The sequence below is a fragment of the Lacerta agilis genome, chromosome 9 (genome assembly GCF_009819535.1).
Source record: "Lacerta agilis isolate rLacAgi1 chromosome 9, rLacAgi1.pri, whole genome shotgun sequence".
NCBI classification, from domain to species: Eukaryota; Metazoa; Chordata; class Lepidosauria; order Squamata; family Lacertidae; genus Lacerta; species Lacerta agilis.
In genome coordinates this window covers 36,727,310-36,753,996 of record NC_046320.1, presented here as the reverse complement: position 1 = coordinate 36,753,996, position 26,687 = coordinate 36,727,310, and the positions used below count along the sequence as shown (strand labels likewise).

At 39.2% G+C, this 26,687-nt stretch overlaps 1 protein-coding gene across 5 annotated transcripts in view; it reads right to left on the bottom strand.

The window, feature by feature from the left end:
- The window catches only part of LRBA (LPS responsive beige-like anchor protein), a 321,418-nt gene that overhangs the window by 90,380 nt on the left and 204,351 nt on the right, over positions 1-26,687 (bottom strand). For all 5 annotated transcript variants that reach the window (XM_033160146.1, XM_033160148.1, XM_033160147.1 and 2 more), the window contains 4 exons: positions 13,373-13,490; positions 11,334-11,436; positions 10,174-10,289; positions 9,931-10,043 (listed from right to left, as the gene is read on the bottom strand). In XM_033160146.1, the coding sequence (XP_033016037.1) occupies positions 9,931-10,043; positions 10,174-10,289; positions 11,334-11,436; positions 13,373-13,490 (450 nt within the window). The remainder of the gene's footprint in view (positions 1-9,930; positions 10,044-10,173; positions 10,290-11,333; positions 11,437-13,372; positions 13,491-26,687) is intronic.

Below are 26,687 nucleotides of genomic sequence, written 5' to 3'. Positions count from 1 at the left end.
CAGCAATGGGCTTAGCAATAAAAGCAACACAATTAAATGGTTAGATGCTGCTATAAGAGATCCAAGAGTTTTAACTGAGAAATCCAGACAGAAGCTAAACATGTTACTTACATATTCTGCAGGTGTTACAAAAGAAAATCCAACTAAGTCATATCCATGAGCTATGCAAAACCTTCTAACTACAACCAGCACAACTACAATCCCACTGACATCTGTTTCTGGGAGATGCCGCAATAACAAAATGAATAATCTAACAATATGCTGCCCATAATGAGGTGGCTGCATCACATTATCTAATGGCAAGACCAGGATGGGTGTAGCTTTTCTGTTACCTTTTCCTTAGCTAAGGACTTGGGAGCGGCAAGCAGGTTTGTGCTCCTCTCCTACAACCTCTTCCCTCCCTAGTAATCATTAAGGCCTACATCAACACCACCTGATCATAGTTCAGGCTAGCCATGATTGGATACAGGGCTAACCAGATGTTTTAAAACAGCCTTGAAGCTGGTTTCAAATCCTGATTAAAAAACCAATGTTGTAAGGTTGCCCTACAATTAGTCAGAGTGAGGAAGTTGACAGAGACAGAAAATGCTGTTGTTGTTTTTTTTCTTCCCCCCCCCCTTTCCTTTCCTTTCCTTTTTTTTGGAGGAGGGGAGGCAGAGAGTGACATTTGTTGGGAAACAGAGCTGTGCATTTCACATTCCTTTCCCTGCACCTGTTATGCTCAGACATAGTTAAGAATGCTGTCTCATCAGTGAGTGTAACTAAGTTTCAACTGCTAGCATGGTTGATTCCTACAACTCATTTGCATTTAAAATGAACTAAGCCTGTGCTGGTGCTAGGTGTTACCACAATAGCCTTGACCACCTGAGGGGGATTTTTTCAGGGGACATTTTAAAGAGACACATCTAGCAGGGAGTAGTTAATTCTAGGGAACTGTGCCATTACAGAATAATTGTCTAGAAAGTTTTCATCTCCATTAGTATCTTTTTTGAGAAGTGGCACCGTGCTATACTAGGCCGACTTGAACACAAAACCTCACAACTACAGGATAAGGTTTAAAGCTTAAACTGCTCAGGAATGATAAAGGGGGTGGTTCAAGTCCACTCAACAGGAGGAGAAAATTATTAGAAACAAAGAAAATAAGATGTTATACAGATTCTGTATACAGTGTGTGTGTGTGTGTGTGTGTGTGTGTGTGTACGCACACACACACCACATATAGTCACTCAGCTACTGGGCTATATTCAAGGTCTTGTTACTAATATATAAAGCCCTGAACAAACTGAGACCAGGTTACCTGAAAGACTACCTGCTCTTGTATAGACCCATGAGGTCACTTAGGCTATCTAGGGAATTGTTATACTCTAAAGAATATCAGCAGGGCAGTGACAAAAAAAATGGTATTTTCTGCCTTTGCCCCTGCATTGGACAATGCCATATGTGAAACATTATCAAATACAGTGATACCCCAGGTTACATACGCTTCAGGTTACATACTCCGCTAACCCAGAAATAATGCTTCAGGTTAAGAACTTTGCTTCAGGATAAGAACAGAAATTGTACTCTGGCGGCATGGCGGCAGCGGGAGGCCCCATTAGCTAAAGTGGTGCTTCAGGTTAAGAACAGTTTCAGGTTAAGAACGGACCTCCAGAACGAATTATGTTCTTAACCCAAGGTACCACTGTAGCTGCTTCAGACATCCTGTGAAGACATAAAATTCTGCCCAAGTTTTCACTCTCCTCTCCAATCTCTTTCACACACTTAGGTAACTTGGGGATTACTGAATATCAAGGATGGACTCCAAATCCCAGCAGCCCCAGCCAACATGGTCAATTGTCAGGGATGATGGGCGCTGCGATCCAGCAACATCTGGAGGATCACAGCTCGGCTAACCCTGCTTTATATTATATCTATAGCTTTTTCAGTCTGTTTCATACATGGGGAAACATGAAATTTTTCAGCAAGCTAGTTAGTCCCTTAGGTACTACAGTGTTTTTTGTCCCATATTCTATAGTTTCATGAGTAGCATCTGAGCATTATTGGTAGGGTTATTATTGTATACACAGATCCAAAAAAAGAGGACAGACAAAGTGTTAGCTCTTGTTTTTTGTCATAGCTAATGTGTCCAAACCAAACAACAACAATCCACCTTGTGGTGTTATGCTATTCTCGGTGGCATCCCTAGAGCTTCATGGGGTTATAGGCCAGGGACACAGTAAACAAGAGGAAAAACTTGCCCACATCAACCAACATGGACTTCAAAAGTGTTGCAACGCATACAGAGCACATACAGATACAACATGTATTCTCCAGTACAGTGGTACCTTGGTTTACAACCATAATCCGTTCCGGAGGTCTGGTTGTAAACCAAAACAGGTTGTAACCCAAGCAGTGGTTTCGCCAATGGGGCCTCCCCCCAAATTGGTTGTAATCCAAAAATAAAATAAAATGGGTTGTAATCCAAAAAAAGGGACACACACTTCCGGGTTTGATGTGGTTGTAATCCAAAACAGTTGTAATCGAAAGCGGTTGCAAACCAAGGTACCACTGTATTTGGCTCATTCAAAAGTGGTTATGATGCACTTGTAGAAAACTATTCCTAGAGTGCTGTGGGAAATTGTTCTGGGAAGAGAGAAAGGTTCCTCTCATTTTCAGTTAGAAGGATTCAGCCCAACGGAACTATGATTTTCTATCTACTGAAAATGTGTTTTTAATTAATGAAAGACACTGAATTAAAATTACTTTTCATCTAACATGTGTTCGTTTTTCTACCATTCAAATTCTATTCACATAGTCTCAGCCTATTCCACAGAATAAATCATATTTTATAGTGTCACAAAATAGCAGTGGCTTTGGGATAATACCCATGATGTGTGCACAACACATACACTAACCTAATAATTCTAAGCATTCTTATAATACAGCGTATTTATTTTTAAATGTAAATATATTTACAGGGTTTTTTATATATATTATTGTTGTTGTGGCAATGGAGCACAGATAAGTAGCCCATGGTTGGATTGCTTAAGGATCATATGCCTGTTCATGGCTCAGACAACTATTTGTAGCTGCTGCTTTTATCTGACTGACAGGTATAACCAATGGATTGTGATAAGCATTTTTATCAAGCCCATGGGTATTTTGTTGTGTACACTGAAGACATGGCGTAATACTATTACTGTTATCACTTCATACTCCTGATTTGATTTAATACCTTAAAAAATATACCCAAGCCATAGAGTTTCTATAAGTGAATTTTTAGAAAAGCAATTTATTTAAACAGTCATATGAAGAGATCTTTGAATATGCACTAGCTAAACTGGAGAAGTAATGTTTTACACAAACTATAATGACTTTAACCACTTTAAGAACACTGAATCCACTTGGGACCATGTGTGGTAAGTTAGTTCTGAAGTAAGTAAACAAAAATGTTACAGTTACAGGTAGGTAGCCGTGTTGGTCTGCCATAGTCAAAACAAAATAAAAAATAAAAAAATTCCTTCCAGTAGCACCTTAGAGACCAAAAAAGTTTGTTCTTGGCATGAGCTTTCGTGTGCATGCACACTTCTTCACATGAAAGCTCATACCAAGAACAAACAGCTGGTCTCTAAGGTGCTACTGGAAGGATTTTTTTTTAATTTTTAATTTTGTTTTTAAAATGTTAAAATTCTACATATCAAGCAAAGATCCTCGTTTTCAGATTTTAAGGACTGAAACTACAATTGGAAGCTCTAGCCCTGTGAAATATGCACTAGGGTAAATTTCCATTCTGTTCTCCCACAGTGTTGCATTGGAAACTATTTCTGAAAGCTGTAAAGAACATTGAAAGAAGCTTACGCAGGCATGCTGCCATTAAACAAAGCATGTAAAAGCTGCATGCAAGTGTGAGGTTCATAGGATCAAGGTATTCTGGGGTTTTATTTAAATAAGACATATAGACTCTGGAAACTATTAAACTGCATCTCTACCCTAATGCTGATTTTTTAAAAGTTCACTTCAATCTTTCATTAAATAGATGTTAGCTCTCATTATTTTTTTCTTTGTTTAGAGTTAGACTTTTATCCTGCCTGATAGCAAAGGCTCCAGAATTTGACAGAAGCATGATACTAGATTACATGGTTAAACACTGCAAGTGAAAGAAGCAGATAAAGTTTGGCACAGTATATTTTTGGAAAAGTAAAACTTATTCAACAGTTGTTCCATAAATTAAAGATAAATATTAAACAATACTTTAAAGGTTTGTTTGTTTTTTACCTTTTCTCAAAATCTCACTATTCATCATTAATAAGCATTGCAAATAGTATCTTCTGGATTATTGTTTTTAAAAAATGATAATTACACATCTCTAACTCAGACATAGGGGGAGGCGGGGCATATTGATGCAAGGGGCATATTGATACACCCAACAATATTTCAATATTGAGAAACGTTATTCGTGCTGCGACATCACTGAAAGGTGTCTATACATGTGAGTACAACAGTTGCGACCGCGCCACCCGCCAGTTAGCCGTTGGCGTTTGATGAGAGTAGGTGTGTTTTAGCACAACAACAAAAATTATGTGAAATGTAAAAGTGTTCCAATGCTGTTTTAAGTCATTTAGTTAAGATTTAAAAATACCAAAGGTAAGTCATTCCACTCAGTAATCAGGATTACACGTGATTTTTAAATAAGTTCAGTGGTTTTATTAATAATTGTCAGTTTTTGAAAATGTCTGTTGCGTTACTTTGATACACTAAGACACGGGGCACATTGATACGTATAAAAGTGCCCCACTAGTGTACAATAGTGCCCCAATATACAAGTTTGCATGAAATCACTAAACTAGTTATGTGATGGCTGTTGCATTGGATTAGTACAGTGGTGCCCCGCTAGACGAAAATAATTCGTTCTGCAAAAAATTTCATCTAGCGGGTTTTGTATTGGCTCCATCCACCATGGCCATTAGCCATGTGTATCAACAACCAATTATTAAGTGTCATATTCTCCATTGTAGAAGATAAGGCAAGCATTGATTTCAAGGATGTCGTTTTGCAGTTGCCAAAACCAAATTTCTCAAAGGGCAAATCTCGAACATCATCTCTTTATACTTTTTCTATTGACTTTGTTGTTGTTGTTCAGTCGTTCAGTCGTGTCCGACTCTTCGTGACCCCATGGACCAGAGTACGCCAGGCACGCCTATCCTTCACTGCCTCTCGCAGTTTGGCCAAACTCATGTTAGTAGCTTCAAGAACACTGTCCAACCATCTCATCCTCTGTCGTCCCCTTCTCCTTGTGCCCTCCATCTTTCCCAACATCAGGGTCTTTTCTAGGGATTCTTCTCTTCTCATGAGGTGGCCAAAGTACTGGAGCCTCAACTTCAGGATCTGTCCTTCTAGTGAGTACTCAGGGCTGATTTCTTTGAGAATGGATAGGTTTGATCTTCTTGCAGTCCACGGGACTCTCAAGAGTCTCCTCCAGCACCATAATTCAAAAGCATCAATTCTATTGACTTAAGTGGATATAATGTGCAATAGAAGCTAAAGGTTAAGTAATTATCTAATTTTTAATAAGCATTTTGTTTAAATTACTGCTTTTTGACTACCTAATGTGAGTTCTTATACTTCTTTAAGTTTTTCCAAAGTTGTTTTTTTTAAATGGATAGGTGTTTGAGGAAAGATAAATATAAGTTTTGATGTTTTGTTAAGAAAACCTGCCATAAAGACTATGATATGTGTGAAACACTTAGTTTTGATACGTAATTTAGATTTTAAGTAACAAATTGTAAGGCTAATCATGATCTCTCACAAAAAAATTTTTATTAAATTTTTGTAAATAATAACCATTCTCATACAATTTACGCTTTGTATCAAAGTGCCCCATCCAATGTATCAAAGTGCCCCGTAGGTGGGGCAGAATGATACAAAACCAATTTTTTACTCGTCATTATATTCTCGTTATCTTCTAACTTTAATGGTTCTTTTGATTGCTATTATAATATTGATTAATTATGTCATGCTTAAAGCAAAAAAAATATATTATTTGACTCATTTTTGTTACATAAAATATGAGATTGATGTTTTTCTGCAACAATCTGCCCCACTTCCCCCCTAAATCCCATAGAGCTCAGTGGGACTTAGCATCTAGTATAGGTGTTAAGGATTTCAAACTTGATTTCATTTAACACTGGGTCAGATAATGAATGTGAGCTCAGCAGGAAGAACAAAACACAGTTATGGGTGATGGAGCTCGAGTACTCCATACAGTAACCAAACTCTGAAAAATGGACACTGACAAGAAGATAGCATTAATCAGAAACAGCACTTAAAATGCAGCAGATAAAAGAAGTGCTGTGTGATCAACTGCAATTAAATGCAGGGAGAATGGATCATAAGGTGAGATGCAGATTGCAGAGACACAAACATTCAATTCAATACAATACACAAACAGCGCCTGGAGAACAGCAGCAGCAATAAATCAACACTCAGACAGAAACGTTGCTAAGATAATGCACTAGAGGTTAAAATACATACAAAAGCCTGGGGTGCTTTTTTAACTATATGCTTAGCTACAACATAAATTTTAAGTACTGTAGCCCAGTAGAATCTTTGCACTTTTATTTTTCAGCTGTGAGAATGGAGGATTCTCTCTGTGCGTACACTCACCATTACAGGTCTTAAAGCATTTCCACTACCTATTTTACAATCTTTATCTTATTTTGCCCTCTGGAAGGATTTGCTGGAATCCTAAGGAGCTCACCTTGCACTTAAAAATGAAACACAGCTACATTTTGAAGCATCACGACTGGAGAGGGAAATGTTAAAATGTAGGTATAAATGAACAACTTCAGTTATAGCTAGAAAAGCAGCAACAGAGCCTACAAAAAGTTAAACAACTCCTACGAAAATAGCAGCATACATACTTTACAGGCCATTTTATTTATTTCATCTCTTACTCAATTGGTGCTGCCAGGTGTGCAGCTTTTTCTAGACATGAGAGAGATGCTGTAGGAAATGAGTGAGCATCACAAACTATGTACCTGTATATCTGACATATAAAAAAACCTATTTTAAGGCAAGCTATGAAGAGGCTAAAAAGGTAAAGGTAAAGGTACCCCTGACCGTTAAGTCCAGTCGCAGACGACTCTGGGGTTGCAGCGCTCATCTCCCTTTACTGGCCAAGGGAGCCGGCGTACAGCTTCCGGGTCATGTGGCCAGCATGACTAAGCCGCTTCTGATGAACCAGAGCAGTGCATGGAAACACCATTTACCTTCCCACTGGAGCGGTACCTATTCATCTACTTGCACTTTGACGTGTTTTCGAACTGCTAGGTGGGCAGGAGCAGGGACCGAGCAACAGGAGCTCACCCCGTCGCGGGGATTTGAACCGCCAACCTTCTGATCAGCAAGCCCTAGGCTCTGTGGTTTAGACCACAGCGCCACCCGCGTCCCATGAAGAGGCTAGCTGGGACCAAAAGGTTTATGCTTCAGAACTCCTTTCTGCTTTGGGTATCTCCAGTTTCTTACATCTCTCCTGCAAATAGTAGCCCTGTTAGATCAGACCTAGGGATCCATTAAGCCCAGCGTCCTCCTTCAATTCTTCTTACAGAAACCTTTGCAAAAACTTTGTAACTCATGTGAAATGTAAGATAAGTTAACAGGGACATCATTTGACCAAGAGGTTTTTTCTTTTAATCCCAGGCAAATGGAGACTTGGTAGTAATAAAGAAAAGTTACTTAGTATATACATTCAACAAAGGCACACTTATAATTTTATACATTCTAGGACCAGGTCCTGGTTTTTAATGCAGGTTTGGATACAACTCCCTGTGCGGCCAATTTCATGTACAGTGGTCCCTCGGGTTACAGACACTTCAGGTTACAGACTCCGCTAACCCAGAAATAGTAACTCGGGTTAAGAACTTTGCATCAGAATGAGAACAGAAATTGCGCGGTGGCGGCGCAGTGGCAGCAGGTGGCCCCATTAGATAAAGTGGTACCTCAGGTTAAGAACAGTTTCAGGTTAAGAACGGACCTCCAGAACAAATTAAGTTCTTAAACCGAGGTACCACTGTATTATACTCAACCTCTACTGAAGACAGACAAATTAGGAGTTCTTATTTCTATACTCATATCCACATGCATAACACCTACTGACTGTGAAAGTTTGGGGGCTTTAATACCAGTACAGTACCAGTACAGGTGTATCCAGCAGGGGTATTCAGTACTATAGAACTGAGCACCAACTGCGGCCTGCCTCCTCTTCTAGAATGAATTGCTATTCTTTCAGGAGAAAATTAGCAGGGCTGGCATGAGGGGTTCTTTTTACTGTTTAAAGCTTTAGTCTACTCAGCCTTTTTTGAGGACACAGTGTTGGGCTTACTTAAGGAAATCAAACAGGAAGTTTGGACATTTAATGAAGAACTTGCAAAAATCAATGTAGATTTGAAAGATTTAAAAAAGGAATTTGACACTGGAATGGAGGAGGCTCATGAGGCTAAAGCACCGGTGAAGGGAGTTGAAGCAAGAGTCAAATTCAGATTGGAAACGGAATACTTGGACACAAAGAGTAAAAAAAAAAAAATTCAGAATGTACAATTTATTGCTGGAGGGGCACAAGAAAGATGAGAAATTGACTATGATTGACTGGGTTAAGGATGGGGGAGACAGCATCAGACTTGGAGAATGGGAGAGGTGGTGGAAAGAGTGTTGCAAGTTGGTGGCATACACAGCATTGAAGGAAAATATGACTAAAATGATGTATAAATGCTGGAAATATAAGAAAAAGAAGGAATATTGTACCGTTGAGGTGGGTGCCCCAAGATTAAAGACTTCTGGGAAGGGATTTGTTTAGTATGCCACAACAGCAGCAAGAATATTAAATGCTAAGATGTATGAAACTTGCCGATTTGACGGCGATATTACATGACCAAAGAGAGGAAGCGGGGCAGAAGTTTGGAAGAAATTTGGATTGTCTCTTTTTTATAAAGAATATGTAATGTTTAAATTTTATAATCCTTAGGAAAATGACTAGAGGTTTTTGGTAATGATTTAGTTAATAGATAATTTAAGATATAATGTTATAGGGAAATAAGATTAGATGAAAGTATGTAGTATGTAATTGCTAATGAGGATTGAAAATGAATTTAAGAAGGAGGAGATCGGGGGTAGCCACCCTAACATGATAATGGAAAGATGTGAAGAAGATATAAGAATTTTGTGTTTGTTTGTCTGGTATTTGTTTTGTATGTATTTCTTTTATAAAATGAATAAATATATTATTAAAAAATGAAGCATTAGCCTACTCATGTGCATCCTTGTCTTCAAGTGAAGCTGAAATCTTTTAAGCCTAAATATATCAACTTTGTAGTTATATATGTTTTTTTGAATCCAAATCAACATTGCTGGGCTACACAGTTTGAATACATAAAATATTTGTAGCAGCATTTGTTTCCCCCACCACCAGTGCTATTTTGCTAGAAAGAGGTGCTGGAACTCACCAGGAATACCTCCATCATTCTCTTAGAATGGCAATGGCACCCACCTGAGAGGTGCCGGAACTGAGTTCTGTCATGTTCCGGCTGAAAAATTCTCCTGCCCACCACTATTCTCTTACAGAACTGTCAAACTGACAAGTCTCTACTGACAAAAAAAAACATGAAAAACACATGTACAAATTACTAAGACATACCGTACAGTATTATCATATACATTGGTACCTCGGGTTAAGTACTTAATTCGTTCCGGAGGTCCGTTCTTAACCTGAAGCGTACTTAACCTGAAACACCACTTTAGCTAATGGGACCTCCTGCTGCCGCTGCGCCGCCAGAGCACGATTTCTGTTCATAAGTGGAGTTCTTAACCTGAAGCGTACTTAACTTGAAGCATACTTAACCCGAGGTACCACTGCATTTGATATAATAATATGTAAATGCCATGTGGAGAAAAAAATACCTTTGACAAATCTCTGAAGTTGCTTGGAAGCGTAAGGTCCAGTTCTTCTGATTCATAGTTAGTGATAACCCAAGGAAATACCGGGTACTGGTTTAAATCATTGTAAGTACGCCCTGTTGATCAAGAACAACAATATTTCTTTGAGAGGCAACATCAGAATTCTTGTTATTAGTATCTGCAACATACTATGCAAAAATGAATTATTTGCTCAAGTTATCCTTTATGAAGCACAACCATTATTACCTGCTATAGTGTTTAGAAACATGAGATATTCAAAATTTGAAATTTCTCTGTGCTGCCAACGCTGGGTCATATTCGATGCTTTAAAGATCTGACGCGGACTGGCCATAGAAATGCGCCTGAAGGATAAAATCATTATGTTAGGTAAGATACTGTGAACTTAAGTTCCGGCCCTTTATACAGCTTTGCTATCAACCTCCTTGACCTCAAACGAGACACATATCTTGGTCTCTTCTCCCTGCTGGAAGGGGAACTCCAACTTTTGATGTTTCTCACCGTACACTTCAGATGCCTTAGAGTTACACACGATGGGCCTAGTATCTTCACAAATCTCAAACTGAGAGTTAAAGTGAAAGATCAGGCTCAAGGCATCCCAGCCCAGCTTGAAGGCAAAACATCTGGCCTCTGGTGCCACCTTGCCTTTCACCCCAGTGCATTCTCCAGTCTTCACCTTCAGGTGGGCAATCAACTACAACACCCTACCACAATGACAAAACTCCTTGCTAGCTCCTGGCATCTACTTTTAATTTGTCACAAATTTCAAGTGCTGCAGAATTTAAATAAAATTTTCAAATCTTGGAGGCCTAAAGAAGCCACACTTATTAACTTAGCAGTTAATTTTCCATGTGATACCCTTTTAATACATGGGATCATTAGAGAAAAGCATATCTGGTTGTGAGTAGATATAACACAGAGCAGCCACTTTCTTTTAATTCTGGTTCTGGCACAATTTCTGCCCATCACAATCAGAGTGTGCCTTTTTCCTTCTTCCAGTATTTTGCCTCACTCTCATATCACATACAGCACTGAGAGCAACATGTATGCCTTCTAATTCAGCCTTCATTTTGTGATCATAGACCACTGATTTTATCCAACAACTATTCATTCTATTCTAGTTTTCCACATTGTACAATTATCATGTTCCCTGCTAATATCTGCATCATCCAAACTTCTAAGTATTATTTCATTTTCCTAGTAGGCAGTAAGCATAAGGTAGAAGACAATTGTGCCTGCATAGGGAAATCTGAAGATAGCAAACAAAAGGACAGTGTTACTGAAATAAGACAGTGGAAACTGCTTTCTTTTTCTTGTTTCCACTTCTTTTCTGTGTTTCAGATCATACTTGTTTGCTCTGTTTCCCAGAGTCAGAGGATTCTTCATACCTAGTTTGGGGCAATCCAAAACTAGTACCAATCCCAACACGAGGTAGACAATTAACCACTTTCTTTACTGTAGCAGGATCTGGAAAGTTGAACATGACAGCAACTGTGGATAAAAGGAATTGATACATTATTCACTTCAATTATGCTGGGTTTCTTGGCATATAATGTCCTGACTTGCATGAAAAAGTAAGCCAAATTATAGCTTACCAGGACCAAATGAATGTATGGGCTCCTGAACAGCAGCTCACAGCTGCTTTACTTCTCTCCTCACAGCTGCTTTACTTCTTGGCTCCAGCTCATACTTTGTGAGGAGAGAGTTTAACCATGAATCCCGGTTTAGAAGATACACGAAGCCTAACTTTGGCTTAGCTCAATGTGGTGTATGTTATCAGATGCCCGTGTGACTTGCTATATGTGGGCTATACGCTTAGACCCATAAAAACTAGAATCTCTGAACATAGATCTAGAATAAGAAACTGTGTGACCGATGCTCCTCTCGCTGCACATTTTTTAGAAGCATCGCACACAGATGAAGATCTCTCTTTTTTGTTATTTGGACTTATTCTGGCCCTATGGAACTAGCGAAGACAAGACTACTGCAAAAAGAAGCCAGATTTATTTTCTTACTTAATACGTTACATCCTGCTGGACTTAATACAGATATAGACTATAACTGTTTTTTTTATAATAATGTGTCACCTACATCTGTATGTAAACAAGTTACTTTTATCAAGATCTTGTCTCTTCTCCCCCTTTGCTCTTTTGAGTCTGACACATATTCAATGTACATTCTTTATCTTTAAGTCTGAAATATTTTTACTTTTTAATTTAACTAACAGCATTTTTGTTAGTCCCTTTAAGGGCTTTCCAGAAAAATCTAAATTGGTAACACCTGTGACTCGTGGTTGAATACCTATATATAGTTGTCTTTACATAGTATGTTTGTTCTACCCTCTATACTCCTGTTGATCTGTGTTTACGCATTCACTTCGAGCGGTATGTATAAAAGTATTTATCTTGCGGGTTGATAACATATATGTGGGTTATAAAACTGATTTTGTACTTCTTTATAAAATACAGCATACTTGTTGCTGATGAAGCCAATTTTGGCGAAACAAGGACTGTAATCCGGGTAACCTTGTCCTTTTTTTGGTTTGCGTTTTCTTCGTGGCAACTTCACCTGTATCCTTTGGAGCGGCGAGACTACAGTGCCATCGCCAGCCTCTACAACCTGCGTCATGCTCCACAATATCTATCACACCCCTCTGTGGCAACTTTCATGTTGCAGACTGGCAAGACTATAATTTTCACATCTATGCTTGACTTTTGTCTGCCTTGGGACCTTGATCTGTTTTATGTGGATCTCGTGATACATATTGACAAATGTTGATGTCATATATTTGCAGTTGAATAGTTGTACCCATGTATTATTATGTTTGAGTTCTGTATTATATTTGTTTATATGTAAAAGTGATGGGAAATTGAGATTACTTTATCAGCCGGTTACGATCTTTGTGTGTTTGGTATAGCGTTGTTCGTGACCTTGGTTCTTTTGGGTGTTAATCAATGTGGCACAGAAGCAAAAGGAATTGGGGAGAAATAAGATCAGTCTGGAACTATTATTGCAGCTTGAGCCTAGAACACACAAACTAATGATACAAGTTTCTAGTAGGAAGTGAAAAAGAGGACTAATTGCATTCTTCAACAATATAACCTTCTGGCACTAAAACCAAAGGATGAAATGGCTATTCACATGTAAGAGGCAGGAAATGGAGTGCCACAGAGTTCTGTCCTGGGCCCATTGTTGTTCAACGTCTTTCTAAATGACTTGGATGAAGGAATTGAGGGGATGCTCATCAAATTTGCTAACGTCAGCAAACTGGGAGGGGTAGCTAATGCCGCAGAAGACAGAATCGGGATTCAATGTTACCTTAACAGATTGGAAAACTGGGCCCAAACTAAAAATGATTCCTATTTTCAAATACAAACCACAGAAGTAACAACAACAACAACAACAACAATTTCTGGTAGAGTATTACCTCTGTTTGCCATAAAGATTTCCAGTGCTGTGCTTTGCAAGAGATACCGCCGAGAAAAGACTGATCGAATCTCTGAGAACAGCCATTTCCCATGGAGTCCTTCTGTATAAGCAAGTATCTAATTAAAAAAAGATAAGAGATGCACTTAGTCAACTCAAAACAATGTAAGCAACTATTCAGACATTAAAACATATTAGCCATGCTTGACTATCACATATTGTCTTAACATGTTAAAACATGAATAAGTCTTCTGTATTCACAAGCAGGAAATCAATCCAGGAAATCACAGTTACAGGTAGGTAGCCGTGTTGGTCTGCCATAGTCAAAACAAAATAAAATAAAAAATTCCTTCCAGTAGCACCATAGAAACCAACTAAGTTTGTTCTTGGTATCTGAAGAAGTGTGCATGCACACGAAAGCTCATACCAAGAACAAACTTAGTTGGTCTCTAAGGTGCTACTGGAAGGAATTTTTTATTTTATTTTGTTCAGGAAATCACAGTTAGCTACAATTTCTTATTATGTTCCAGTTAGGGTCAAGGAACTATGGTTAATGGTATCCAAACAAGACAACATATTGAGCTATGGTTTAATATGCTATCTTGTTTGAAACCACAGTTTCTTGGTTCTGCCATGATGAGAAACTGTTATTAAATGTAGACTCCTGCTTAATTTCCTCCCTCATGCACATGACTGCACAAAGCTCATTCTTAGAGATGGAGGAGAAAATGGTTAGTCCCCTTTTTGTAGTAGACAAACCCAATGGGGAGAAATGGAAGTTTTCACGTCCAGTTTTGACTACCCACAGTTTAGTACTTTGTCTGAACCTGGACAACCTGTGGTTAGTCTTAACTATGGTATACTGAAGCAAGCCAACTTCAGACTGTGGCTTAGGAAGCTGGCTTCTTTCAATAAACTATAGTTAAGATTAATGACAGTGTGGTTTGGATGTAACATTAAAATATAGTTAATTTGAAACGGAAGTAAAAACTTCCTAGTTTCTTGCAGCCATGAGAGAAGGCTAGACTCATTTTAGGAAACAATAAAGCAGTTTATCAATATTATTAACAATATAGCCTTCATGCAATAATGTTTGCCTAATATAGATAAGCAAAGGCAACATTATCTATAGTGAAGTGAAAAATAGAGGCATGCTATCTGTTTATTAAAAGTGCTTATAGGCCACCTTTTAAAAAAGATTTCTTATTACTTGTTTGTGAGGCAAGTTATTGTGGGTAATAGCCTTATGGGTAAGTAAGGTAAAGGTAAAGGGACCCCTGACCATCAGGTCCAGTCATGTCCGACTCTGGTGTTGCGGCGCTCATCTTGCTCTATAGGCCGAGGGAGCCAGTGTTTGTCCACAGACAGCTTCCGGGTCATGTGGCCAGTATGACAAAGCTGCTTCTGGCGAACCAGAGCAGCGCACGGAAACTCCATTTACCTTCCCACTGGAGTGGTCCCTATTTATCTACTTGCACTTTGACGTGCTTTTGAACTGCTAGGTGGGTAGGAGCTGGGACCGAGCAACGGGAGCTCACCCCGTGGCAGGGATTCGAACCGCCGACCTTCTGATCAGCAAGCCCTAGACTCTGTGGTTTAGCACACAGTACTTGTGGGACCAGCTTGCCCAATGTGCCCTGGTAAGCCACGGGGATGCTACTGCCAGGAGGCTTTTGCTGTGGCTCTGTACCACCAAACAAGCCACAGCTGTTGCACTACAGAACAAAACTGAGTTACATAATTTCTATCTTGTGGTCTAGATTTCTGCTCTGAAGTACACAATCTTTTTAACCCAGGCACTGACCTGAGTCAGTGCTTACACCATTAAGAATTTTTACAGAAGCATGACACTTTTTAGAGTTACACCCCAGGATTCAAAGAGCTTCTAACGCCTGCCAAGGACACCCACGTATGATTTCAAGTCCCCACCCTTTGAGCAGCAAAGCTCCTTCACGCATTGCATTTCATAATCTGCATTTGGAACTCATCATGGTGCTGAGATTCTTAGGACAAAACTAAGGAGGATGTTAGGCCTCTCATCTTTTCCCCCCTTAGCAATATCAAGTACCATAATACAAAATGCATGACATTACATCATTGCATTCTTGAGCTCTTGTGCTCCTGCAAGCTGAAGCTAATTAAACTGACTAGAGGAGAACATAGCTGGGACTGCAATGGGGTCACCTCGTCATGCATGTTATATCACAAGATGTTAGAAGGAAGGTAGGAGGCAGAGAATACATGGGGCTGCTTTCAGCAGTGGATACACCCCCTCGGATTCTGAATTAATTTATCAACAAATAAAACCCTTATTCTTTGAACACCAGTTAAAACCCATTATTTCCTTGATCTTTCCAACAACACACTGAAATGCAAACAGAGGGCTGATGGAAAGTTTGCAGCTCATAGTAAATGGACAAAACTTGGTTATGATAAGAAGTACAACTAGATTTATATTAGAACCCCAAATGTAACCACAGAAACTTTAATAAGCATCATCGAACAATTCCCAATGAATCAACTATTAGAAGTTATCAGTTTAGAAGCAGCTGAGGCCTAACAAAAACGTGCCTTCATTTCTCGTTGGAATAGTATCTGCCTGGTCTGTAGATTCACTTCAAAGTCTCTGGAGTTCAATTAAAACTGGATTAGGTGAAAGCAAACCTTCTTTGGGACTTTCTGTTCTTGGAAACTCCACACATACTGACAGCACCCTAGACAGAGGTCTAGCCCTCCAATGAACCAGTTGCTATGGAAACTGCATCATTACCACAGCTCCGCTCTTATCACACCAGGCATATTAGTTTGAAAGATACTGAACACACACATATACACACTGCTTCAGAGTATGCTACTTATGGTGTCCTTAAAAAGCTGCACCTTCTTTTGTTCTTATATTTTTATCAAACAGGTATGCATTTCAGTTTAACCATTTGAAAGCAGTAAAGTGATAAAGATCTCTGTATTATTTTAATGAAAAAAGCTCTGAAGTGGTAATCTACAGACTAGATGCCTTAGACTTCAAAACAATGTCCCAAATCTCTTTATTCTATTCCTGAAAATGCGCAATTTGCCCTTTTGTATTTAGAAGGGGTTATTAATTTTAGGTCAACAAATAGCATAACCTTACAAGTGGTGGCAGTGGTATATTTTGTGGGGAGGTTAGTGTGAGTTAGGAGTGACTGACCTAGTGACCCATGGGACCATCACACCCCTCCTCCTAGTTTTACTTTCAAAATGCTGTCTAAAAAGATTGTGGGTGGTATCCAACTAAGTTGTACTCAGAGTACAGCCTTTGAAATCAAAATTATGACTAACTTAAGCAGTGATTTTAATGGGTATACTTGAAGCATAAATTAGTCTGAATGGGTGATACCTGACTATAGCTGCCCTTACATCTCCACTTATCTGGGAGTAAGTCTCATTGATCGCCGAAGAATTGATGCTTTTGAATTATGGTGCTGGAGGAGACTCTAGAGAGTCCCATGGACTGCAAAAAGATGAAACCTATCCATTCTTAAGGAAATCAGCCCTGAGTGCTCACTGGAAGGACTGATCCTGAAGCTGAGGCTCCAATATTTTGGTCACCTCATGAGAAGAGAAGACTCCCTGGAAAAGACCCTGATGCTGGGAAAAATGGAGGGCACAAGGAGAAGGGGGTGACAGAAGATGAGATGGTTGGACAGTGTTCTCAAGGCTACCAACATGAGTCTGACCAAACTGCAGCAGGCAGTGAAAGACAGGCGTGCCTGGCGTGCTCTGGTCCATGGGGTCACGAAGAGTCGGACATGACTGAACGACTGAACAACAACAACAAGTCTAATTGGATTCAATAAGACTTACTTTCCAGTAGATATGACTGCAGTCTAAGTATGAAAAACCACAATATTCCAATGGAGCAGCAGAATAAAACAGTTACAGGTATAAGCTACAAGCACCATGGTCTTCACATGAAATGAAATTCCTACTGATTTTAATGGGACTTATATCTGTAGTATATTTGCTAAATTATTAGTTATCTTGGGGACACGAGGAATTAAATCTGCAAGTAGCTCTTAGAAGTAAATGAGTAACTAAATCACTTCATCATTTTTATCTGCTACACAATATAAGCCACAAAGCAAAAAAACTAAATACTGCAAGCAGAATTTCAAAAACGAATTATTGAAGCAAACATATTTTTCAAAGAATAAACATGATTAAAATACCATCCATAACAAATTTAAAGAATACCAAAGCAGCATATTTAATCTATGCCTTTAAAGTTATTTTTTAATGTCAATTTTGAATAAAAGGGAAAATCAGAGTATATAGAGTATACTCTGGGGAATACAGAGTATTCTCTCTAAAATCTGATGAGGCCACCAGCAGAGCATTTATTCTATGCAAACATTACAAAAAGTCACATTATAATGTGCATACAATTTATGCTTAATTATGTATGTGAGCTATAACATCTGTTAATTCTCTTTTTCTTTATAAGAGAAAAAGGACCCCCCCCCCATGTTTCTTCCTTATAGGCACCTAAACATATCTAAATATAGAGCAAGGCAGTGATGTTAATGAAAAAAAGAAAAGATATCCCAGACATCAGTTGCATTCTTATTTCAAACAGTGTTTAATTGTCAAATGTTTATTCATGTAACTACTGAATCTAGCATATACTAGCATCCTTTTGCCACTTATTCCCACTGCAGACGGATACACAATCTCATTCTCTTCTTTCATGGATGACAAACTCAATTAAACATATTCATTATTTTAATGTTTCAATAGACATCTTAGCAAGCACAAAGAATTAAAAATAAATAAATAAATAAATGCTATGTGACCTTTGCATCGATCAGACTAAAATGGTTTAGATCTGAGTAAGGAGGCAAGGCGATTTGGGAAAAAAGCTCTTATGTTTTCTCTTCCAATTACTGCAGGAGATGATAAAACCACAGCAAATGATGTATCAGCTCATTTTATCTTATCGCTTTGGGGCTAGGTGACAATGAAGTTCATATTTCACTGGTTCCCATTGAAGATTGTGAAAATTACTTGCCCTCCTGACCTGAAATTTCACTAGAAGACAGAAATTTCTCTTCTGCAAAGTAATGCAATTTTTCATATGTCAACCTTTAGCCCAGCTTTAAAAATTAATTTCATTTATATTAACCAATGATATTGATATTTTCACAGAATGCTCTTTGATACATGAAGCAGTGACTAACAAATTGATGTTGTCTTAGATGGGTAAAACTGTTTTATTTTAAGCTGCTGCGGCAGACAGATTTACAGCAAACTGAAATTCCTTTTTCATAATGCATTATTTGTGCTGACCTGACGCACCTCAAAGCCCATGGCCTGTAAATTATTCATTGACTCTCATGACAGACTTTTCTTGATTTCTAATCCCTTTTCCATCTATTTTGTTTTCAAACTTTTTCTTAAAAAGCAACGTGACAAAATGTTGACTTTTCTGAAATGTACAGCCTTTGAGCAACTTTTCAAAGACTAACTGGAGGAAGAGAGCATGGGTGTATCCAGGCAATTGATATCATCTCCATAAAGTACATGGCACCCATGAACACCTGGTCTTAATGATGCTTGGCATCTGGTTGTACCCAATAGTTACTTGCAGAGTAGAAGCCTCAACAAAAAAGCTAGGTCGTGCAAAATCCAGATAAATTGGAAGAGGCTAAGAGCTGGGTCTAGGCAAGCCAACTGTACAAGGCAATCTAAAATATGTCACTAGAAAGGGCAATCAATAATCATAACCACAGCCACATAAGAAGTTAAAAATCAAGGCAATAACAAAAAGTGGAGAGCAAGGAACAGGCAGGAATATAAAGAAATTTCTAACTGAACCGCCAGCAGTCTCTTTTTTCCTTTTCTTCATGGAACACTATTAGAAGTGTAAACGTTCACAAAACTTTTAAGGTTAGCAATTATAGAATGAGGAGAGCTCTTATTATGGATCAGAAACTGGTTAAGGAACACAAAGCAGAGAGGAATGAATGGACAGTTTTCCCAGTAGAGAGATGTAGAAAGTGGACTCATCCGAGGATTGGTATTAGGAAATCTGCTTTTTAACTTGTTCCAGTTGGAGGTGAGCAGTGAGGTGGCCAAATTTGTTGATGAGACTAAATGGTTCAAGTGGGTGAAAACAAAAAGGGATTGAAAGAAGCCCAAACAATATTGCCAAACTGAGTGAATGGGCACTGAAATTGAAAATGCAATTCAATGTCGGGGGGGGGGGAGAGAATCTTAATCTCACATATATGCTTATGGGGTTTGAACCAATACCTTTGGGACATAGTGCATAGCTCACTGAAGAGCCTGACCCAGTGCGCTGCAGCTGTGAAAAAGGCAAATTCCATCCTAGGGATAATTAAGAAAGGAATTGATAAAGTTGCCAACATCATATTGGTGTTATAACAATTTATGGTGCAACCACACTTGGAATACTGAGTACAGTTTTCATTGCATCATCTTTAAAACCAAAAACCAAAACATTGTAGAGCTGGAAAAGGTTCAGAAATGGGCAACCAAAATTATCAAGATGCTAGAGCAGAGGTCAGCAAACTTTTTCAGCAGGGGGCCAGTCCACTGTCCCTTAGACCTTGTGGGGGGGCCGGACTATATTTTGAAAAAGAAGAAGAATGAATTCCTATGCCCCACAAATAACCCAGAGATGCATTTTAAATAAAAGCACACATTCTACTCATGTAAAAACACACTGATTCCCAGACCATCCATGGGCTGGATTTAGAAGGTGATTGGGCCGGAGCTGGCCCCCAGGCCTTAGTTTGCCTACCCATGTGCTACAGCAACTCCCCTGTGATGAAAGGTTACAGCTTTGGGAGCTTCTTTGAATACAAGAATAATGCAGGTAAGGGACATTATAGAGGGATGTAAGGTTATGCCTGGTGTCAAGAAAGTGGTTAGAGGAAAGTTTTTCTTCCTCATTATAATAGTAAACCTGGGGCCAAGCAATGAAGCTGAATGTTGGAAGATTCAGGACAGACCAAAGAAAGTAATTCTTCACCCAGCTCATAAACTATGGAATTCGCTCCATCAAGATGTAGTGATGGCCACCAACTTAGATGGTTTTCAGAAAATAATTAGAGAAATCCATGGAGAACATGCACTCAGTTGCTAGTAACCATGATGACTATGTTCTGCCTCTACTGTCAGAGAACGTATGCCTTGGTATACAAGTTGCTGAGAATCACAAGTGGGAAGGTAAAGGTAAAGGTAAAGAACCCCTGAATGGTTAAGTCCAGTCAAAGGCAACTATGGGGTTGTGGCACTCATCCCACTTTAAGGCTGAGCGAACCATTGTTTGTCTGCAGACTGCTTTCCGGGTCACGTTGCTAGCATGACTAAACCGCTTCTGGCGCAATGGAACACCATGACGTAAGCCACAGCGCACAGAAACGCCGTTTACCTTCCTGCCACAGCAGTACCTATTTATCTACTTGCACTGGTGTGCTTTCAAACTGCTAGGTTGGAAGAAGCTGGGAAAGAGCAACGGGAGAAGAGTACTGTTGGATTCAGGTCCTGCCTGACGCTGCTGAGCATAGAATAGTATACTAGACCTTTGGCCTGTTTCATAAAGGCTCTTCTTAGGACATAGCTGTGTTAAATTGCCATGACAATCCTCCAAGCACAGGTGTAACCAAACAGGGGCCAGAAGCAATTCCTGACTTGAAATCACAGCAAGTGCCCCCCTGGATCAAAGCAACTATTCTAATATTCTGTTTCCCGGCAGCAAGATGCAAGAATCTTACTGAGAAAATCAGTCAGCCTCAGACACAGTGGAAGTACTGCATGGAAATCCTTTGCCGCAAACGCAGACTGAAAGTAGCATTGTATAGGCTGACTTCAGCAGAAAAACAGAAACAGGAAGTTATCAAAAACGTTTCTTTCATCAGACAGGGAAAGAGAAGCAAGTAAGCTTCAGTCAACTAAGACACATTACAATTTCACCTGGTGTTGGAGCAGACCAATTACACCTTCAGTAGGTAATTGGTGTTGTTCAGTCGTTCAGTCGTGTCCGTGACCCCATGGACCAGAGCACGCCAGGCACGCCTATCTTTCACTGCCTCCCGCAGTTTGGCCAAACTCATGTTAACTCATGTTAGTAGCTTCGAGAACACTGTCCAACCATCTCATCCTCTGTCGTCCCCTTCTCCTTATGCCCTCCATCTTTCCCAACATCAGGGTCTTTTCTAGGGAGTCTTCTCTTCTCATGAGGTGGTCAAAGTACTGGAGCCTCAACTTCAGTATCTGTCCTTCCAGTGAGCACTCAGGGCTCATTTCTTTAAGAATGGATAGGTTTGATCTTCTTGCAGTCCATGGGACTCTCAAGATTCTCCTCCAGCACCATAATTCAAAAGCATCAATTCTTCAGTGATCAGCCTTCTTTATAGTCCAACTCTCACTTCCATACATCACTACTGGGAAAAGCATAGCTTTAACTATACGGACCTTTGTCAGCAAGGTGATGTATCTGCTTTTTAAGATGCTGTAAATAAATTGTTATAAGAAGAGCCTGCTGGAGCAAGTCAATAGCCTATATAGTTCAGCATCCTGTTCTCACAGTTGTGAACAAGATGCCCATGGAAAGCTCAAAAGCAGGACAGGAGCACAACATTGTCCCCACTTGTGAATCCTAGCAATTGGCATTCAGAGGCAGTGGAGGTAGAACACAGCTATTGAGGGTAATAGATGTTGATGAGTAACTTATATCTGCTTAAAAACTTAAGAAACAATTATCTAAGGTGCTTGTTAATTTATTAATACTTTCATTTTAGGGTAAAATTAGGAACCTGCCTTGTAGCTCTGGTTGTACTTGCATCTTTGGACAAATGCCAGTTTATAATATACAATGCCAGTTTATAATATACAACTGACACATTGAACTGCACTTACAACCATTGCTAACCATCAGAAATTCTAGAAATTGCCCAGAAATCCAAGCAAATGGTACCCTGTGGATTGTATTAGAATTTGCAATGGTACAGAATCCCATTTATTATAAGTCTTGTTTGCCAATCAGTACATTAATGTATGTGAACTTTCAGACTGGGGCAGTAAGCAGAAGGCATTTGTAGCCAGTACTATCTGGAAAGAATGCTGAAGTTTCTTTCTAGCAGTTTGGGGACTGGTAAATGCCACTCATATATTTGCAGCTTTGAAGACTTTATGGTCTTTATGGTAGTCTACGAAGTGTTAATTACCCTTAAGAATTCAAATTCAGCTGCAGGAGAAAGAAAACAATAACTGAGCTACAACATAAATTGGGTATAATGCTCTCTGCTGATATCATCATACCTATGTAAAGGTAAAGGTACCCCGACCATTAGGTCTAGTTGCATACAACTCTGGGGTTGCGGCACTCATCTCACTTTACTGGCCGAGGGAGCCAGGCTTTGTCCACAGACAGCTTCCGGGTCATGTGGCCAGCATGACTAAGCCACTTCTGGCGAGCCAGAGAAGCGCACAGAAACGCCGTTTACCTTCCCGCCGGAGCAGTACCTATTTATCTACATGCACTTTGACATGCTTTTGAACTGCTAGGTTGACAGGAGCTGCGACCGAGCAACAGGAGCTCACCCCGTCGCGGGGATACGAACTGCCGGCCTTCTGATCAGCAAGCCCAAGGCTCAGTGGTTTAGACCACAGTGCCACTGGCTACATACTACATACCTATGTAGTTACAGATATTTAGGAGGCAGAATTCAAAGCTGTTTCCAAAGTCACTCTTTTAAATATTGAATGGGAAATTATGTGAGTTCTACAAGAGACTGGAGAATAGAAAAAGAGGAGTCTGATTAGTACAGTCTTGTTGCTACACAGCTAAGCTTAGAGTTCTCCTCAAGGTTAAAAAAAAGGGAGGAAGAGCCACATATAGACAAATACGTGGGCGACTCCCAAATTGCAGAAATATATAGGTGAGATATTTGCTGCTAACAACCTAATATTTGTCAGAGGTGGAGTCCCTAAATACTACAATATACTCTATGCTGAGCTGAAGTACTTCAGTGTTTCTACTGACTCTTTAATGCCTTATAAATATTTGGTGTGTTGAATAATACTTAGAACTGCCCAATTCTAGTGTAGTCAATGAAGCTCACTGGGCAGTCTTGAGTAAGTTGCTATCTCTCAGCCTAGTCCAACTTCACAGGGTTATGATACCGCTTTCTAGAAAAAGAGGTGCCAGAACTCACCATGAACACCTCCCTTGTTCTCTTATAATGGCAAGGGCGCCCACCAGAGAGGTGCCCAAACTCAGTTCCGGTGAGTTCCGGATGAAAAAAAGCCCTGGTGTTATTGATAAAAACCAGATGTCGTAGTATTTCCCACTCTGAACTGCTTATAAGAAAATGCTTTTATTGTAAATCTAATGTACTTCAAAGCTGATTATAGTTTATTATTTTCAAAAAATAGAATAGAAAAACAAGCATAACCTGCAGTAAACAATTCCAGAATGTATTTGGATTTAGTTACTTAGTTTATGTATTTGCATTTTTTCTTTTATTAAGGAATCCGGTGTACAGCTGGTTAAGCAGCTAATGACAACAAATGACAGCTTTGAAAGTTCTGCTCATGTTGATGGGGTCTACTTATAAAAAAATTATTTTGTTGCAGCTTCTGTGTACTGTCATCTCTTCTCCCTCCTTGAGTTTGATTGATTACTCCTTTACCTTATATTCATTAATCTCATTACCTTATCTTCTATACCACTTCATTTTAGTAGAAAGGCAATAATAAAACCCTCATCCATTATCCTTTTACTCATCTAGTCAAGCGGAAATGGTTAATAACATGGTACAAATTGAACTTCAATCACCCCATTTTCTCCTTTGTTGAATGCACGTTAAAGTATATTCGAAAAGTGCAATTTGTTTTACAAGGAATTTGTTCTGTATTGCTAAAACTAAAAATAAGTATTTCTCAGTTTGTTTATTAAATATATCCAGCTGTACTTTTATCTCAGATACTAAACCTTACCTCATTTAATTGAAATGTAATGCAAAAGACTTATCTCCCAAAACAGTTTTACAAAATGATCCATTTTATTTCATTTTTAATATTTCATGAATTGTTACAGATGGAAATGCTCTCAAGAAGTTAATTTGTTTACATGCAAGCTTATCTTCAGATGCGAAACCTATTAGAGACAATGTCTATACCTGTCAGAAGACACAGAGATAGTGAAGCCAAGGGGATATTAGAGTTCACCATTTAAAGGCACTAATCACCAATTTACAGTGTCATATTAGCAGAGAGCTAGGCCTAGTTCCTCTTTTTACTTTTACTGTTAAATTATGGTGATCATTTCCAGCAAATCCCAACTTGAATATAGATCAGACGCCTACTGATTAGCTCTTTTTCTTCCCACCACCTGATATATTACTTCCCTCACAAATGCAGAGCAGACATTCACCGAGGTCTCCCCTCAAGGAATGTCATTACCATACCTTACAGCAAGGAACCTGACAAATCATACAAAAGAGGGACACACCTGTAACAACCTTGTTCTCATATTACCATCCAAGACGTCCCCATGACTATTATATGTTGCTCTAGTTATCAGGCTGCTGAATAATATACCAATCTACTCTTTAGTAACCTGGTTATTCCATGGACTTAAAAAGCAAGGCGTTGTTTGGGTATGTGTGTGAAAAGAGCTACTAAAAGTGATGAATTCTGAAGGAGAAAGAGTAGTTGAAGGGTGAAAACCATTGTGTAAAGTAATATGGAACGGTGATATGCAAGAGAAAATATTTTCAGTGGTAGTCTCATCTCTGAATAACTTGCTCCCATGGGATGTACTGTGGAGGCCTAAGTGGACCAATAGGATTTTCTATACCAAAGGCTTCTCCATCTTCATCAAGAACTCTGGCCCTAGTATACTTTGGACCTAGTACTTTCTCATTCCACCAGCTGCCACCACTTTAAGCCTAGCAGCAAACCTTGGTAATATGGTGCCCTGTGTGATGTCAAAATTTGATGCCCATCCCAGCCTTTGCAGTGCTGGGTAAGGGAGGCACCAGATTTTGGGAAGGAGGTGCGAGGCTCTGGCAGGGTCCTAGACCCCTCCCCAAAGCTGTGAAAGCACTAGCTTGGCTTTGGGAAGGAGACAATAGGACTCTAGGACAGGCATAGGCAAACTCGGCCCTCCAGATGTTTTGGGACTACAACTCCCATCATCCCTGACCACTGGTCCTGTTAGCTAGGGGTGGTGGGAGTTGGGGTCCCAAAACATCTGGAGGGCTGAGGTTGCCTATGCCTGCTCTAGGGCCCTGTCAGAGCCCTGACACCTCCTTCCCAAACCCCAGCATTTACTAGGCTTTAGGAAGGAGGCAGGAAGATGTCCCTTTGAATCCTGCACCCTGTGCAAGGGAAATGCTTGCACTGCCTAAATCCTTAAATATATGAAACAGAAATATTTAATCCAATTGTCTTGATTGATTACACTCATAAGAAATGTTCACAGAGTCTATGTTCAGATGATCAAAAGTTGGGTTCTGTCCCTTTACTCCTCCTTTCATGAATCTATGTTTAAACAAAGACATTTTTAACCAACCATCTTCACCCATTTTATCTGAACCAGGAAACTAGTGACACACTTTAGAACAATCCAGGATCTTAAACTATTATCTGAAGTTGGTTTAAGGTCTTGGTTTCTTCTGAACCTAGTTTTCTGGTTTAGGTGAAAAGGGAAATTATGATTAGAGAATTCCTGGTTTAATTGAGGCTTGCATGAAGTGCCTGTACATGTGGGGGAAAGGGTTGTTCATACCTCAGATTATTAAACTAAGATACGCTTCTCTAAACCTAGCCAATATCTGAAAGATACATTGTTATCCCAAGCACCACTATGCTTTTGTAGAAAGGTATAGGTTAATTGAGGAGTGCAAGTTTACAGTTCTCTAATTTAACTCCCCCAACTTTTTTTTTAAAGTGTTCAAAACTTTTACCTAACCTGAACTGCTATTTTTAGCATGAAAAAGCTATTCACATCATTTGAGACATTCTGACTTTAAAAAATCAAATATGACAGGTAAAGAACAAAGGGAAAATGGAGAACCATCCAATAGATATTTTGAAGTGCTGGCTAATTTTTTGGCTGATTTTATGCTTCAAACAATACATGTGTTACTGGGAATAGATCTAACATAACAACATATTGCAGGAACACAAAAGCAAGAAATAATAAGCAAACAAGCATTCTCATATCAAAACATGTATCTCCATAACATAAGATGTCATTGCCCATAGATAAATGAGTTCATCAATTTAATGAAAATCCAACAGAA